Here is a 16,616-nt window from a genome sequence, read left to right as displayed (position 1 = left end):
ATGAGGGGGTATCTTATAGAAACATATAAAATTATAAAAGGACTGGACAAGCTAGATGCAGGAAAAATGTTCCCAATGTTGGGCGAGTCCAGAACCAGGGGCCACAGTCTTAGAATAAAGGGGAGGTCATTTAAGTCTAAGGTGAGAAAAAACTTTTTCACCCAGAGAGTTGCGAATTTATGGAATTCTCTGCCACAGAGGGCAGTGGAGGTCAAATCACTGGATGGATTTAAGAGAGAGTTAGATAGAGCTCTGGGGGCTAGTGGAGTCAAGGGATATGAGGAGAAGGCAGGCACGGGTTATTGATAGGGGACGATCAGCCATGATCACAATGAATGGCGGTGTTGGCTCAAAGGGCCGAATGGCCTCCTCCTGCACCTATTTTCTATGTTTCTATGACTTCTGACTCCATTGCTTGAGTATGCTTCATACTTCACGTGGCAGTATTACTTTCTTTGTATGAATATTACTGATGTATGCATGAATTACCTACACAAGTCACGACCAATGTTATCAGCATATAGGCCTTGTCATTCAGTGTCCTTGCTTTAATTATATATTTTGTGCAGCTCAAATTGCCACAGAATTTAACTGTCATGAATGTCCTTTGCATCTGTGTGCTCTGCTACCTTTAACCAGGTACTGGGGGACCTATTAATTACAGGCCATCTTAAGGTTGTCAGTTATATGTCGAGTTAATGGTACCATCTTCCAATGGCAACCTTTATAAAGTTTTGTCTTGTGTCTGTCTGCGGCCTTCTGCTTAGGAGGAACAACGTGGGTCTCTTAAATTATTTCCTTTACCCAACTGGAGAGAGGATGAGCAATATGTTGCAAATTCATCCTGGCCTGAAACACTCTGATACAAGAAAGTTAAATACCACAGTCACATTGATAGCCACTGACAATGAAGTCTGCACTCTATGGTTGCAGTTGCAAAAATACCAAGTGGCAAATCCTAACTGGATGGCAGATATTTCAGTGTTCCTTACATAAGTTCTGAAAGGAAATTTTTCCTCTAAGCATGCTGAATGATGATAACCTGCTGAGAATTTCCATCTACACCTCCTCCTTGTCCTAGCTCCTGCGTATAGAATGTTTCTATCCAGCCAGTTTCAGTTGTCAGCAGGCATTTTGTTATAAGCTGACAAGAAAATGCTAATTTCACCGAGGAAACAACCTCTGACCTTGTCTGGCAGATAGGATCACCCTCCCCCATCCTCTTCAAACCCAACTGTCCAGCCTCTCCCCTGTTACCATGGCAAAAACTCTGACCTATCACTTTTGGACCAATGTATCACATGATCATAACAAGCATTTTTTTAAATCCTCCATTTAGCTGTGATTCAATGCCTTCAGATGGGTTTGATTCTTAAAATGTCCCATAATCCTATGAAGCAAGAGGGAAACATTGGTATAATGGTACATATATACAGCTGGGGAGGAAATAAAAATAATCTAATAAAACTCATTCTCTTTGAAGGCTTGCCTGAAATGTCATTCCAGTTGCCAAAACCAACCATCCCTGTGAATGGATTACAGAATCACAATTTAGTCCCAAATGCCAAACTGAAGGTGAAAAATATGTTTTTATGATTTTTTTCCAGGGTGCTGGAAGATATTGTAAAGCACTATATATCACTAAGCATTTTGATGCCACTGAAAAGTGTGAACTGATAAAAGTCTGAAGGAAGAATCAGAAAGACCTCACACCCAGAAAGTCTTCAATGAATTAGTTACAACAATCTGCCAACTTTATTTCCTCGTTCCTGCTATTAACCCATCAATTAACAGATTTTGTGTATCCTGGTGATTTTTGGATTCACTATTTGAACTGCTAGCCCTTAATGAAACAACTATGTTGCTTTACTGAGAAGACATTTTGTGCTGTCAGCCAGTCCTGAATCTGTGTGGTTGACTCAGAATTACTGTGAGCTCTGTATGCTTTCTGCTCTCCCCCCATAACTCCTTGTGTCCTAATTTCTTGATTTATTTTTGTGCCTAATGTGAAGGTGTACCTCACCTTTCCCTTGACATAAGTGGGATGCATAAATCAAGTAGTATAGAAATTGATTTATGCCAAGTATATGTCCCATTTCATTGTGTAAAAACTGTTTTCTTATTATAGACATGGGAATCAGATTTTGTTACTTATGGTAAAGGACCCAAATAGCAAAATATGATTGTGAAACACTGGTGACAATTCTGAACTCATTGCTAATCGGTTGGAATTATTTATTTTATCGCATTATCGCAGTCACCTGCTAATGGATTTGTAATTAGTGTTATTTTGAGGTTACCCAGAAGCCCAGAGTTATAGAAATTGGAGAATGATAAATGAGCCCACAGAATGCCAATTCTGATGATGGTAAATACTAAACAAGAGCTCTTTGCAATGGATTGGTTGAATTAGGCCTCAGGGAGCAATATATTTTTAGACAAAGATTAAATAAAGATTGGAGACAGGTGGATTTGAGATTTGGATGAACCAAGGCATAACTGAAAGTTTGAATAAGCTTGAGGGACTAAAGGCCTACTCCTGTTCCTCTGTTGCAGAAGTAAAAATAGGCAATATTTGTTATGATGTTTAAGAAGGAACTGCAGATGCTGGAAAATCGAAGGTAGACAAAAAAGCTGGAGAAACTCAGTGGGTGAGGAAGCATCTATGGAGCGAAGGGAATAGGCAACGTTTCGGGCCGAAACCCTTCTTCAGACTGAAGTGTCTTAACTTCAGTTCAGTGTTGAATAATATGCCAAGATTATAAAGTGTCTGGTTTAGTTTGTGGCAGTGATCACAGAGAGAAGTCGACCTTGTGGAAAGGAAAGAAAACCCGTGCCAGGAATCAAGGGGCCTCTAAGAGTGGATGCACATCAAGCAATACTGTTGCTTCAAGGGAATGGTTGAATTTACAAAATCTGAATAGCGAGTCAAAACTAAATACATAAATGAGCATATCAATATGTATGGCACGTGACTGCCCCCTGGAAGTATTTCAGATTCTCAAGCTGTGCATCACTATTCTAGCCACTTGTCCTGCTTTGCATGCGCTCTGCTGTTTCTCCCAGACACTGCTAAATGCCATAACTGACAGAAACTGATTTATGCAGATGCTTTAAATGAGGGAAATACACACTAATCCTTGCATGCTTTTGCAATTTAAAGAACTCTAGAAATCAGCAAATTGCAGCAACAGCAAAGATCAATCGGTCAGCAAAGGATCTCAAAGTTGGTTGATTTTTGTTCTTTAACGAACCTGCTTAGTCGTCCTGCTGCTGAACATATGTCAAAACTTTGCAGAGTGTGGAGCTCCAAAATGTTAGAGTTGGCATCAACTCAGCTTTGAATACCGACTGCAGTCATGATCTGTGTACTTTGTGCATTTCCAGAAGGCAATTGTACAAATATGCCAATTCCCTCTCTGATTATGGCATTTAGTGCCAGTTGCCACATTGATGCCAATTTGGTCCTGATTTAGTGCCCATTGAGCCAAATAATATGCACGAGGACGAACCTCCTCTCACTGAGCCCAAACAAGTTGTTCCATTCGCCAGGCGAGGAATACAACATATACAGATTTTCTGATGATGTTTGGCAAAGGCTCTTATGAATGATAAGTTAGCAAAACTGAGCTCCATGAATAAAAGCAATAGCAGCAACATGGATAAGACATTGTATTATGGAAAGAAGCTGTGATAAATGGGAACCTTTCCAGTAAGGATGAAAGTAGGAAAGTAGATTGTGGTGTTCCTCAAAGCTCAGTGCTAAAATCACTGTTGTTTTAAATCTATATGCTGCATAACTTGAAAATATGTGCAATTCACACAAAATCTGAAGATATGGTAAACAATGAAGACGATTATACAAGATCATAAGAGGACATTGGTTGGCACAGAAAACAGATAAGCGACAGAGAAATGTAATTAATTGAGATGCAAAGTGTTACATATTCGCAGAAAGAACAATGGAGACACAACATAAACTAAATGACAATGTTTTAAAGAGCTTACAGGAACAGAGAGTAAGAATCTGCCATTTGGAAGTGGAATAAAATGCTGAGGTAGAACTAACTAAAGTTAAGGAATTCTCAAGTTAACAAATTGAAACACAAATGCAAAAGCAGAAAGATTGCGTTGAACCCATGTCAAGAATAGTTAGGCCACGACTGGAATACTTCTTCCAATTCAGGTTCTGGATGAAGACTTCAGACGGGCAGATCTCTTTCCAATGATGGGGGATTTTTATTAGAAAGTTACAAAAGAATACCCGGGCTTGCTCTCCTTGGAGTAAAGAAGATTGAGAGAAGATATAAAAGATCAAGATAGACAAAAATGCTGGAGAAACTCAGCAGGTGAGGCATCATCTATGGAGCAAAGAAAATAGGCAACGTTTCGGGTCGAGATAAACGTTGCCTATTTCCTTTGCTCCATAGATGCTGCCTAACCCGCTGAGTTTCTCCAGCATTTTTGTCTACCTTCGATTTTCCAGCATCTGCAGTTCCTTCTTAAACATAAAAGATCAAGGTAGGTAAGTAAGCAATGAGAGAGAAGCTATTCCAATTAGAGGATGTTTCAACGAGCATAGAAGACACATTTTAAATGATGTTTAATAGTTTCATTTTATTCAGTAAGGTATTAGTTAATGTTACTTTGTTCCGAACCAGGAAGAATTCCATTCCTTTGAGCAGCCTGAAGCAACTTACTTTCCTTTATTGGCAAGCGAAAAACAAATCAACGCAATAGCTGATCAGTAACAATGATGTGTTTGTTTTTCAATTTTCAAATGTTCATTGCATATTTAGTTTTATTTGCACTTGATATTTTATGACTTTCTGTTCTTTTTTTTTAATATCATAACCAATTTGTGGTATTTATTGTAAAATTTGCTATGTACAGCTAAATAATAATTTGCTTTCACCACAGGCAACACGGTAGCACAGCAGTAGAGTTGCTACCTTAACGTGCCAGAAACATTTCATAAGGTTCAGGAACATTGGATGAGCAGAGATGTAATTTTAGCCAAAATAAAAAAATATGCATTTGTAAGGTTTAGGATATTGAAATAGGACAGGCCCCTTGAGGAGTATAAAGGAACCAGGAAAGAAAAACGAGAACCATGAGGGCTAAATGGAGCCATGTCCTTGGTGAGTGTGATTGAGGAAAATCCCAAGGCATTTTATATGTGCATTAAACACAAGAGGGTAGCTAGGGAAGGGGTAGGAACATTCAACGATAAAGGAAGGAATTTATGCCGGGACCTAAAGAAAGTGCTTCTGGTTTAGTTTAGATATGCAGCGTGAAAACAGGCCCTTCGGCCCACCAAGTCTGCGCCGACCAGCGATCCCCGTACACTAGTTCTATCCTACACACTAAGGACAATTTACTGCAGCCAATTAACCTACAAACCTACACAATTTTGGAATGTGGGAGGAAACCGAAAGACCGGAGAAAACCTATGCATTCACAGGGAGAATGCACAAACTGCATACAGACAGCACATGTAGTCAGTTATGAACTCGGTCTCTGGCGCTGTAAGGCAGCAACTCTACTACTGCGCTACTGTGCCGCCCCCCTACCTCCACACCCACAATGTTTTCAATATGACTTGAGCAAATTCAGTGAGTGTTCCTTAGGGGAATGTACACGCTAGAATTTAGAAGATTGGGGGGGGATCTTATAGAAACTTACAAAATTCTTAAGGGGTTGGACAGGCTAGATGCAGGAAGATTATTCCCGATGTTGGGGAAGTCCAGAACTAGGGGTCACAGTTTAAGGATAACAGGGAAGTCTTTTAGGACCGAGATGAGAAAATCATTTTTTACACAGAGAGTGGTGAATCTGTGGAATTCTCTGCCACTGAAGGCAGTTGAGGCCAGTTCATTGGCTAGATTTAAGAGGGAGTTAGATGTGGCCCTTGTGGCTAAAGGGATCAGGGGGTATGGAGAGAAGGCAGGTATGGGATATTGATTTGGATGATCAGCCATGATCATATTGAATGGCGGTGCAGGCTCGAAGGGCCGAATGGCCTACTCCTGCACCAATTTTCTATGTTTCTATGTCTATGTTTCTATGAATAAATCTAAAGATTCAACATCAGAAGAAGTTTCGTCTCAACTTTGTCCTGAATGGCCAAATCCTCATTTTGAGATCAGACATCAAGGCCAAGGGAAACATTTAGACAAAATAAATTGTCAATGCTGGGATCTGGAATCAAAACAGATTGCTGGAAGATCTCAGCAGGTCGTACAGTCCTGTGGCATAGTCTTGATCCAAAACAGTGCATTGGCACAGTGAAAGAGTTGCTGCCTTACAGGGCCAGAGACCCAGGTTCAATCCTGACCACGGGTGTTGTCTGTATGGAGTTTGTACGTTCTCCCCGTGACCTGCGTGAGTTTTCTCCAGGTGCTCCGTTTCCTCCCACAATCCAAAGATGTACAGATTTGCAGGCTAATTAGCTTGGTGTAATTGTAAATTGTCACTAGTGTGTGTAGGGTAGTGTTACTGTGCAGGGGTGGTTGGCCAGCGCGGACTCAGTGGGCTGAAGGGCCAGTTTCCGCTCTGTAACTTTAAACTAAAAATGAACATTTCAATGTTCAATATTATTCTGAAATATTAACATTGAAAGATGTCATCACATTTGTTTTAAAGGACTAAATACGACCACAATTCCAAATGATCGGTTCTTATACTTGTACCATAGGCCAATTGAAAACAGACTTTATTTTAATCACCTCCCTGTAATTTTTTAACAACCTCAGCAAGCCCCCTTCAGGGAATTTATTTTAACAGTGAACAGGTTTATATTAATGACATACACAATTTGAATGTACCAAAATGAATCAGCTCGATGTGGACTAATCTAGTTATATTTCAGGAGATGTAATGTTCACTTTTCTCTTAAGAATTTAGTTATTAATTCTTGGTGCACAGAGTATTGCATCTGTTAAGCTTCCTCCATTTTATTTTCAAAGATCTTCTTTTAATTTTTATCTAATTTTCCCAAGCAATAAAATGTATTTGCTCATTAATGTCAGAATCAAGTTTCTTGGAGAAAATGCAGGAATTAAATTGGATAGTACTGGAAAACTGGCTCTAGCGTTGCAATGCCCGATTAACTCACATCTGTTTGACCTCATGTAGTACAATTTCATTAACGTTATTTCAGCAACTAGCCAGCACCAATCATGCTGTTTATCACTTTGGTGCATAACTACAGGGAACAATTTCATAAGTTGTAGGAATCAGTTAAACCCAGCTTATGCTGGAAAAAAAGGGAACGTATTAAAAAGGGAGCACATTTTTGGTGAACCTGGTGGTAGAAATCATTCCAGGGCTTCTTTGCAGGCTTCTTGAATCAAAGGCACAATATCAGCAAGAGAAAGCTTTGGAGGCCCTGGCATTCATGGTGCAGAATAGGAGAAAAGTTGTCTACCTATAGGAAGGAGAAGTGGGGTGGTGGGAGGGACAACAGGAGATCATAATTATAGAATTATACAGCACAGAAATATGCCCTGCGGCCCAACTCATCCACACCAACCAAATGCCTAACCCAGCTGGTTTCACTTGTCTATGCCTTGTCCATGTACCTGTCCAAATGTCTTCTCGATGTCATAATTTTACCACTTCCTCGGACAATATGATTCATATAAACACAACTTTATTGTATTAAAAAGTTGCCTCATCCATTTAAAATCCTTCCTTTGTACCTAGGCCCCCGAGTTTTAGATTCCAATATCATCAAGGACTAAAATCACCTGGCCATGTTCTCAGTTCACCATCGGGAAGAAGATACAAGAGCCAGAAAACTGATGAATAGGTTCAAGAGCAGCTTCTTCCCAGCAATAATCAGGCTCTTGAACATTATACAACTGACCAGCAACTATGATCTTCAATGGACTGTGACTTTGGTTACATTGTGGACCAGGTTATTTTGCATTATTATGGTTACCTAGTAATGCAGTTACTAATTTATTGTATTTTTTGATTACTATATATTATCTTTGTGTTGTGCTACAGCTCTGTTTAAGCAGCAGCAAATAAGAATTTCATTGGTCCATTGGCAGTAATTAAACACTCTTGACCTTGGCTATTCTTATCTCTGCCCCTTGTGATGTTATTGACCTCTAAAAGGCCACCCCGCAGCCACCTACACTCCAGGATTAAAAGTCCCAGCCTATCCTCTCTCCTTGTAACTTAACTTTCCAGAGCTTGTAGCATCCTTGTTTTTGCATCCATTCCAGTTTAAATACATCTTTCTTATAGGAATGCGATCAAAACGGTACATAACAGTCCACATATGGCCGTAAGCAACATCATGTACAGCTGTAACATCATGTCCCAGCCCCTATACTCAGTATCCTGACCGATGAAGCCAAGAGTGTCAAATGCCTTCTTCACCACCCTGTCTATCTGTCTCATTACTTTCCACAGTCTCTCTATTCTACAGCACTCTACAGGGCTCCACATTTAATATCCAGGTTTTGCCTTGGTTTGTCTTACCACAGTACAAGACCTCACATTCAACTGAATTAAAGTCTATCTGCCATTCCTCGGCTCATTGGCCCAGTTGATGAATATCCCATTATAACTGTAGAAAAACTTATGGGCCTGTCCCACTTAGACGATTTTTCAGGCGACTGTGAAGTCGCTGGCGGTCACCTGAAAAACCGGCGACTGTCAGAGTGGAGCACACACACACACACACACACACACACACACACACACACACACACACACACACACACACACACACCGCTTCCTGCAGGCGGAGGACAGGGCAAGCGGGGGGATCGCTGTCTGATTGAAATTCACACAGTCCAAAGCCAATGTGATACAGACACACACTGCGATGACCAGGAAGGTTGGCGCTGTAATTAAGACAGTGAAAGCACAGTGTACGGGAAGGGTCACGTAAGTCCTTTAAAAGAGGGGGGGAGAGTGGGGGGGAGAGGGGGGTGAAGAGGGAAGAAGGAGTGGAGATGACCTTTAAGACGTCAGAGATACACGGCTGTGAAACTCAGCGGACATTAACATTACCGGTCGGTTATCCTTGGTTCTGAAAACTACTGCTTACGTTTTTTTTTTCCCTAATGAGCCAATGAAATTCACCGGTCAGCACCGGCTACAACCTACGAGAACCTTCGACCACCTGGCAACCCACTAGGACCTCCTGGCGACCCACCTACGCCACGAGAATTCTCACTACTATCCATGGCGGCTTCATTCTGGTCGCCGCTAATTTTTCAACGTTAAAAAATTTGCACCGACCATAATGAGGCCACGACTAGTTCCCAGAATGCGGGAATGCCTCACAACCATGAAGGCAACTACCTGGCAACCACCCGCGAACATGTGGCGATCGCATAGTCTCCTGCAGACGCCCAAAAAGTCGCCTAAGTGGGACAGGCCCATTACTCGCTGTTCTCTGTATCATCAATTTTAATTTAATCTGTAAACTTACTAAATGTGCCACCTTCCAAATCATTAATATGAAGAATATGAACAACACTATTCCAATTTAATTCTACACAGCCCACCTTTTTAACAGAAAAATAATGTACTGAAATGAATTGACTTTGTTGAACACTAATAAAAAACACAAAACCTCACACTAAACCAAAAATAATAACCAAAAAATTCAACTGCCAAATACATTCCTAAAAGGTTTCAAAATCAGAAAGTTTTAATTCTTTGTTCATTTCAGATATCCACATTTTCATAAACTTGGCATGACTCCAGGTCTCGCACTGAGTTCTCACAGCTTACAGCATTGCAGGCACATCATCAACACACTGTGTACAAGATACACACAAATCACTTTCTTCGCTCTTGTGGAGTATGGCACACAATTGGTTCTACAAACAGGCAACTGTCAGAGGATAAAAATAGCTCTTAGCCCTCATCAACAGACAGCAAAATTATAGTGAGGAACACGAGGCTAAGAGTGTAGATGGTAGGATATGCGATATGATAATATATACAAAGACCTAGGCCATAATTGAAGTCAATAATCTTTTGCACTCTATGGTCTTGTGGCTTATTTGGGATTTCACTTAACTTGCTGCAACAGCAATCAAGACGCAGAAGATGTCAAGATGCCCATTTCTAGGATCATAGAGTCACACAGCACAGTAGCAGTTCTTTACCAACCAAATTGTCCTATTGAAGTTAGTCCCATTTTCCCTATTTGGGCCCATATCCTTCTAAACCCTTCCTATCAAAGTACGTCTAAATGTCTTTTAACTATTATTTTGTGCCTGCCTCAACAACTTCCTCTGACAGCTTGTTCCAAATATCTACTACCTACTGCGTGACAAAGTTGCCCCTCAGGTTTCTTTTAAATCTTTCTCCCTCACCTTAAACCTCTGGTTCTTTATTCCTCTACTCTGACAATAGACAATAGGTACAGGAGTAGGCCATTCAGCCCTTCGGCTCTTCTGCGTAAAAGACTCTGTGCATTCACCCTATCTGATCCCCCCCCTGGATTTTATAATCCTTTGAAGATCACCACTCCTTTGTTTCAAGGAATAAAGTCCTAACCTGCCCTGGTCCTAGAGTCTTGGCAATTTTCCTTGTAAATCTCTACACTCCTTCCAGCTAATGGCATCTTTCCTACAGCAAATACATTACAGATGATAAGCTAACTGCATTTTCCTTCTTTCTCCTTCTCTTTTTGGTTACAGATTTTGATTAAAGCCATTTAGAACACTGTTTCCACACAGAGAGTTGTGAGTCTGTGGAATTCTCTGCCTCAGAGGGCGGTGGAGGCCGGTTCCCTGGATATTTTCAAGAGAGAGCTAGATAGGGTTCTTAAAGATAGTGGAGTCAGGGGATATGGGGAGAAGGTAGGAACGGGGTACTGATTGTGGATGATCAGCCATGATCACATTGAATAGCAGTGCTGGCTTGAAGGGCCGAATGGCCTACTCCTGCACCTATTGTCTATTGTCACCAGGGCCAATCAACTTGGCAGCGTGCAGCTCCAACAATTTGTTTTGTACCACTTCCCTGGTGATGGTTATTTTCTGTGGTACCCCCCATCCTTCCATTTCTGGGATGTTACTTATATCCTCTGTGAAGTTAGATTATCCTAATTTTAGAACCATGGAGCCAGACATCACAGAACCAGTATGTGGAGGAAATTCCAGCTGAATTTAAAATCAATGCGCTCATTTCACTAACACAAGTTGCAAAACCCAGTTTCTTAGGTCCAGGGAAACAAGAGTGTTCATTTTGGTTTTATGTCCCAGTGAGATGACTCTCAGAACATTCAATTCTTGAAGACTTCCTTTCATACTAGAGATGGGTCTCCAAACCACATGACATTTATTCTCCTCAAATGGCCATCTATCACTTTTTTTTAAAGCAATACAAAGGATTTTTCAGAATTCATTCCAATAAGAAAGAACAACACACTCGGACCTGGGTGTCATGGTACACCAGTCATTGAAAGTAGGCATGCAGGTGCAGCAGGCAGTGAAGAAAGCCAATGGTATGTTAGCATTCATAGCAAAAGGATTTGAGTATAGGAGCAGGGAGGTTCTACTGCAGTTGTACAGGGTCTTGGTGAGACCACACCTGGAGTATTGCGTACAGTTTTGGTCTCCAAATCTGAGGAAGGACATTATTGCCATAGAGGGAGTGCAGAGAAGGTTCACCAGACTGATTCCTGGGATGTCAGGACTGTCTTATGAAGAAAGACTGGATAGACTTGGTTTATGCTCTCTAGAATTTAGGAGATTGAGAGGGGATCTTATAGAAACTTACAAAATTCTTAAGGGGTTGGACAGGCTAGATGCAGGAAGATTGTTCCCGATGTTGGGGAAGTCCAGGACAAGGGGTCACAGCTTAATGATAAGGGGGAAATCCTTTAAAACAGAGATGAGAAAAACTTTTTTCACACAGAGAGTGGTGAATCTCTGGAACTCTCTGCCACAGAGGGTAGTTGAGGCCAGTTCATTGGCTATATTTAAGAGGGAGTTAGATGTGGCCCTTGTGGCTAAGGGGATCAGAGGGTATGGAGAGAAGGCAGGTACGGGATACTGAGGGATGATCAGCCATGATCATATTGAATGGCGGTGCAGGCTCGAAGGGCCGAATGGCCTACTCCTGCACCTAATTTCTATGTTTCTATGTTTCTAATCTCCCATTCATTGTTAACCAAGACAAGAGTATCAGGTAGCTTTTAATGTAATATATATAACTGCACAGCAGAAGATTAAATAAAGTATTCAAAATGCGAGGAATGATTAAGGTTAATAAGGAAAGAAAAAAGAAGAGTACAAGGCAAAGCTAACTGGGGAAAAACAGAAAAGAAGCAGATTCAAACAATAATTCAATAGATGTTAAAAATGAAAAACGGCAATAAAGTGTTTGTCTTTTAGAAAGGAATTCGTAAGAGTAAATAATGGGGAAAAAGCAAGTAGATTAATTAAACAGGTGCATTGCATCAGTCTTCATTATGGAGAATACAAATAACATCCCTGAAATTTAGTGTAAACTAGGAATTAGAATGGAGAAACTCAAAGAAGTGGATCTGAGCAAATTGTTGGACCGAGGGCAGACAAGTCTCTGGGACTTGAAAAACAGAGGCTCAAATGAGGTTAATGTATTAGTTTTCATTTTCCAAAACGTCCTAAATTTGTCAAAGGCTTTATCAGATTGGAAAATAGAGAATGTAACTCTTGTTTAAAAGGAGACATAAAGCAGGAAACTACAGGCTGGTTGGTTAATGGCTTTCATACTGAACATATTAGAAGCTATTAATGACATTATATTAAGGCACTTAGAAAAACCCAAAGTAATCAACCAAAGCTGATATGAAAGGGAAATAATGTTTGACCAATTTATTGAAATTATTTTCAGTAGCAGCAGGTGCTGTGGATATAAAACTGGTGGATATCTGAAACTTTGGTTTCCAGAAACTATTTGATGGGGAGCTGCCTCAAAGGTTATTGCATAAAATGCAAGCTCCTCTTGTAGGATATAACATATTGGCTTGGATACAACTTTGTTTGGCTAACAGGAAACAGATTATGTTTTTCTTTCATTGGCAAAAAGTAACAAGTGATGTGCCACAGAAATCAATACTAAGCTGTCAACCTATAACTTACATAAATGACATGACATGAATGAAAAAAAAACCTAGGTGCTAAACTCGATAATGACACACAGAACAGTGCAGCACAGGAACAGGTCCTTTGACCCACTATGACTGTGGTCATAATGCCTATTTAACCTGTACATGCTCTAGAAACATAGAAACATAGAAAATAGGTGCAGGAGTAGACCATTCGGCCCTTCGAGCCTGCACCGTCATTCAATATGTTCATGGCTGATCATCCAACTCAGTATCCTGTACCTGCCTTCTCTCCATACCCCCTGATCCCCTTAGCCACAAGGGCCACATCTAACTCCCTCTTAAATATAGCCAATGAACTGGCCTCAACTACCTTCTGTGGCAGAGAATTCCAGAAATTCACCACTCTCTGTGTGAAAAATGTTTTTCTCATCTCGGTCCTAAAAGACCTCCCCCTTATCCTTAAACTGTGACCCCTTGTTCTGGACTTCCCCAACATCGGGAACTCTAAATCTCAACAATGCCATTGGAATCACTGGGCACAGCCTCTGAGCATTTGCTCTGTGCTTCTCCAATTATATTTTTCTGAAACTGAATGCAGCTGTTACACTATGTCGTTAAGTCTATTAAGAAAACACTGACTGGATGACTAACCTTTGACGAAATGCACCATGTGTTTGCTGCTGCATTTGAAAACAACGAGATGACCAAATACTGACAAAATGTGAGGGGCATTGAAATTGACAGAAATATGAACTCATAATGGTTACAATACGTATCATTTGTCATTAATTGTTGACACGGTGGTGTAGTATGGTAGCCGTTCTGCCTTCTGAGAAATAATATGGTGAATAATTATATTTTTGATGAGTGAATAAGAATTGAGCATTTAGCACAACGCAGTTGGGATGCAACTCTTTCTAGATTTAGGTTTAGGTTTATTATTGTTTCATGTGCTGAGATGCAGTGAAAAGCTTTGCATTGCATGCTATCCAATCAGATAATACTGTACAGAAATAGAATTGAGTCAAACTCAAGTACATTAGATGGAGCAAAGAGGATGAGTGCAGAATATAGTTCCCCGAGAAAAAAGAGTAGACAGTTTGTATTGAATGAGAGTAGATGCTTCTCTGGGAAGAGTACGCGGAGCTGCCACACTTCAATGCCACCTTCAATACTCTTAGGTTAGCACATGATTTAAAATGTTCAGTTATTTGTTGGTAAAATAGTAAGATGAGAAGCAGCATTTGGAAGTGTTCTATGATCATTGTGAATTCTTCTAACCTTTACCATTTCAAATCTGAGTAAAACAGATGAAATCATCAGATATCAGTGCCATCCCAATGTCAGGAGCATTGTATGAATGGAATCACAACCGCTGTTAACCATTAGTCCCAGGATAGCGCTCATTTCTCCCAGATTTTTCTCCACATATATATAGTTTTCTCTCATATTTTCTGATGCAATCTGGAGGAACGGGGATAGGAAAGCAGGAACGGGATATTGATTTTAGATGATCAGCCATGATCATATTGAATGGCAGTTCTGGCACGAAGGGCGAATGGCCTACTCTCCGTGTTAAGAATTTGTCAGGTAAATCTCCTTTAATATGCTCCCTTCTTACATTAAGCTATACTCTCTGCTATTGGACATTTCCACTCAGGGAAAAACTATTTACCCTGTCTATACAGCATGGAAACAGGCCCTTTGGCCCACCATGTCTGCGCTGACCAGTAATCATCAGCTCACATTAGTTCTATCCTACACACTGGGGAAAGTTTACAGAAGCCAATTAACCTACAAACTTGCACATCTTTGGAATGTGGGAGGAAACACCCAGAGGAAACCCACGAGAATGTACGAACTCTGTACAGACAGCACAGACCGTACAGTCAGGATCAAACACGGGTCTCTGGTAATTCAGCTACCACCATGTCACCCCTCGAAGGAAATGGTTCTAACACAGACTAATGAGATTGGCATAGATGGACAAAATGTCACCACGGACATGGTGGTCAGAGGCACTCATTTCTGTACTGTATGACCATGACTCTAATGCCAGAGCAGGCCAGGTGCCTGATATTTGCTCCTAATTCTTATGCCCATACATATGCATGCAAGGACACAAGAAATAGAAACAGGAATAGGTCACGTAGTCCTTTGAGCTTGCTACATCATTGAGAAATCCAGGCCTCCAACTTAAAAACCTGTATGAGATATGACTTTAGCTATAATTGAAGTCAGTCTTGATAGTTGTACACATATTTACCTCACAACATTTTCCAAAGTTCTCTTACAGTTTGATCTATCTTACGTGGATCAGGTAAAGCTATGTGGTTTATATTTTTGCTGCAATGGAATGTTCGATTTTAAAATAAATGTTGTGTGCCACGGTGGCGCAGCGGTAGAGTTGCTGCCTTACAGCGGCAGAGACCCGGGTTTGATCCTGACTTGGGTTTTCTCTGAGCTACGTTTCCCACACTCCAAAGACGTACGTGTTTGTAGGTTAATTGCCTTGGTAAAATTGAAAATTATCCCTAGTGTGTGTAGGATAGTGTTAGTGAGCAGGGATTACTGGTCAGCGCGTTCTCTATGGGCCAAAGGGTCTGTTTCCGCGCTGTATCTCTAAATTCAGATTCAGATTCAAACTTTATTGTCATTGTGCACTAAACTAAACACATAAAAACATGCAAATATTATATTGCCTATAGTTTACAACAGAATATTTCAGAATCATGGGCAGCCTAAAACCCATATTGGGTAGGTTCAGCATCCAAAACATCAGTGAGACTATATTTTCATACTGAGGTCATATCTAAGAAAGCTAGAGCCTGGATGGGCATAAAAAGGGCATATATACTGTATTTCAAATATGTAGTCAGATAACTTGTTAATTAAAGGCAGGATACGTTCTAGTGTTTCTAGCTATTTAATTTAAATCAGGACAAAATTCAGGACATATTCTCCTAGCCTAATCTGCAACATTTCAGATGATCTTTTTATTTGCATTTTTGAAGTGCTACTAAACTGGCTTCCCTTTTCATTGTGTTGCCATAGAAACTGAAGATAGTTGTTCACAAGATTGAAGTGCTTTAAAAAAAATGTAAGCCAGCATCCAGACAGGCCCAAGTGTTTCTCACCTGCATTGTGGCGTGCAACATATCCCAATGCCCAAGCGGCCGCTTCTTTCACTCCTGGATCAAACTCTTCCAAACAGATCACCAGTGCATCCAGTGCCCCACAATCCACCACAGCCTGGGCTAATTGCGGAGAATGTTTGGCCACGGCTCGCAACACAAAAGCTGCAGCTTTCTTGTAGAATCGCTTTATAAAAATAGAAGTATTTGGTAACCAGTTTACCCAGACAGTACTTGATTCCTAAATTCCTAAATTTTAAATGCTTCTTTTGTTTCACAAATGTCAATTAAACCAAGCTTATATATGAATATACACTGGCATAACTGTTGATGTAATTATATCAAGTTCATCAATCATTTACACTTTGTTAAAGATGTAACATGACACAAATGAATACTAAAGC

At 40.5% G+C, this 16,616-nt stretch overlaps 1 protein-coding gene across 1 annotated transcript in view; it reads right to left on the bottom strand.

The window, feature by feature from the left end:
• spag6 (sperm associated antigen 6) overlaps nucleotides 1-16,616 on the bottom strand; it is a 102,889-nt gene that overhangs the window by 23,819 nt on the left and 62,454 nt on the right. The window contains exon 5 of the mRNA XM_033015524.1: nucleotides 16,216-16,399. Coding sequence (XP_032871415.1) covers nucleotides 16,216-16,399 — 184 coding nt within the window. The remainder of the gene's footprint in view (nucleotides 1-16,215; nucleotides 16,400-16,616) is intronic.

This window comes from Amblyraja radiata, chromosome 2, assembly GCF_010909765.2.
Source record: "Amblyraja radiata isolate CabotCenter1 chromosome 2, sAmbRad1.1.pri, whole genome shotgun sequence".
NCBI lineage: Eukaryota > Metazoa > Chordata > Chondrichthyes > Rajiformes > Rajidae > Amblyraja > Amblyraja radiata.
The sequence above is the reverse complement of the archived record's forward strand: the minus strand, read 5'-3'. Positions and strand labels throughout refer to the sequence as shown.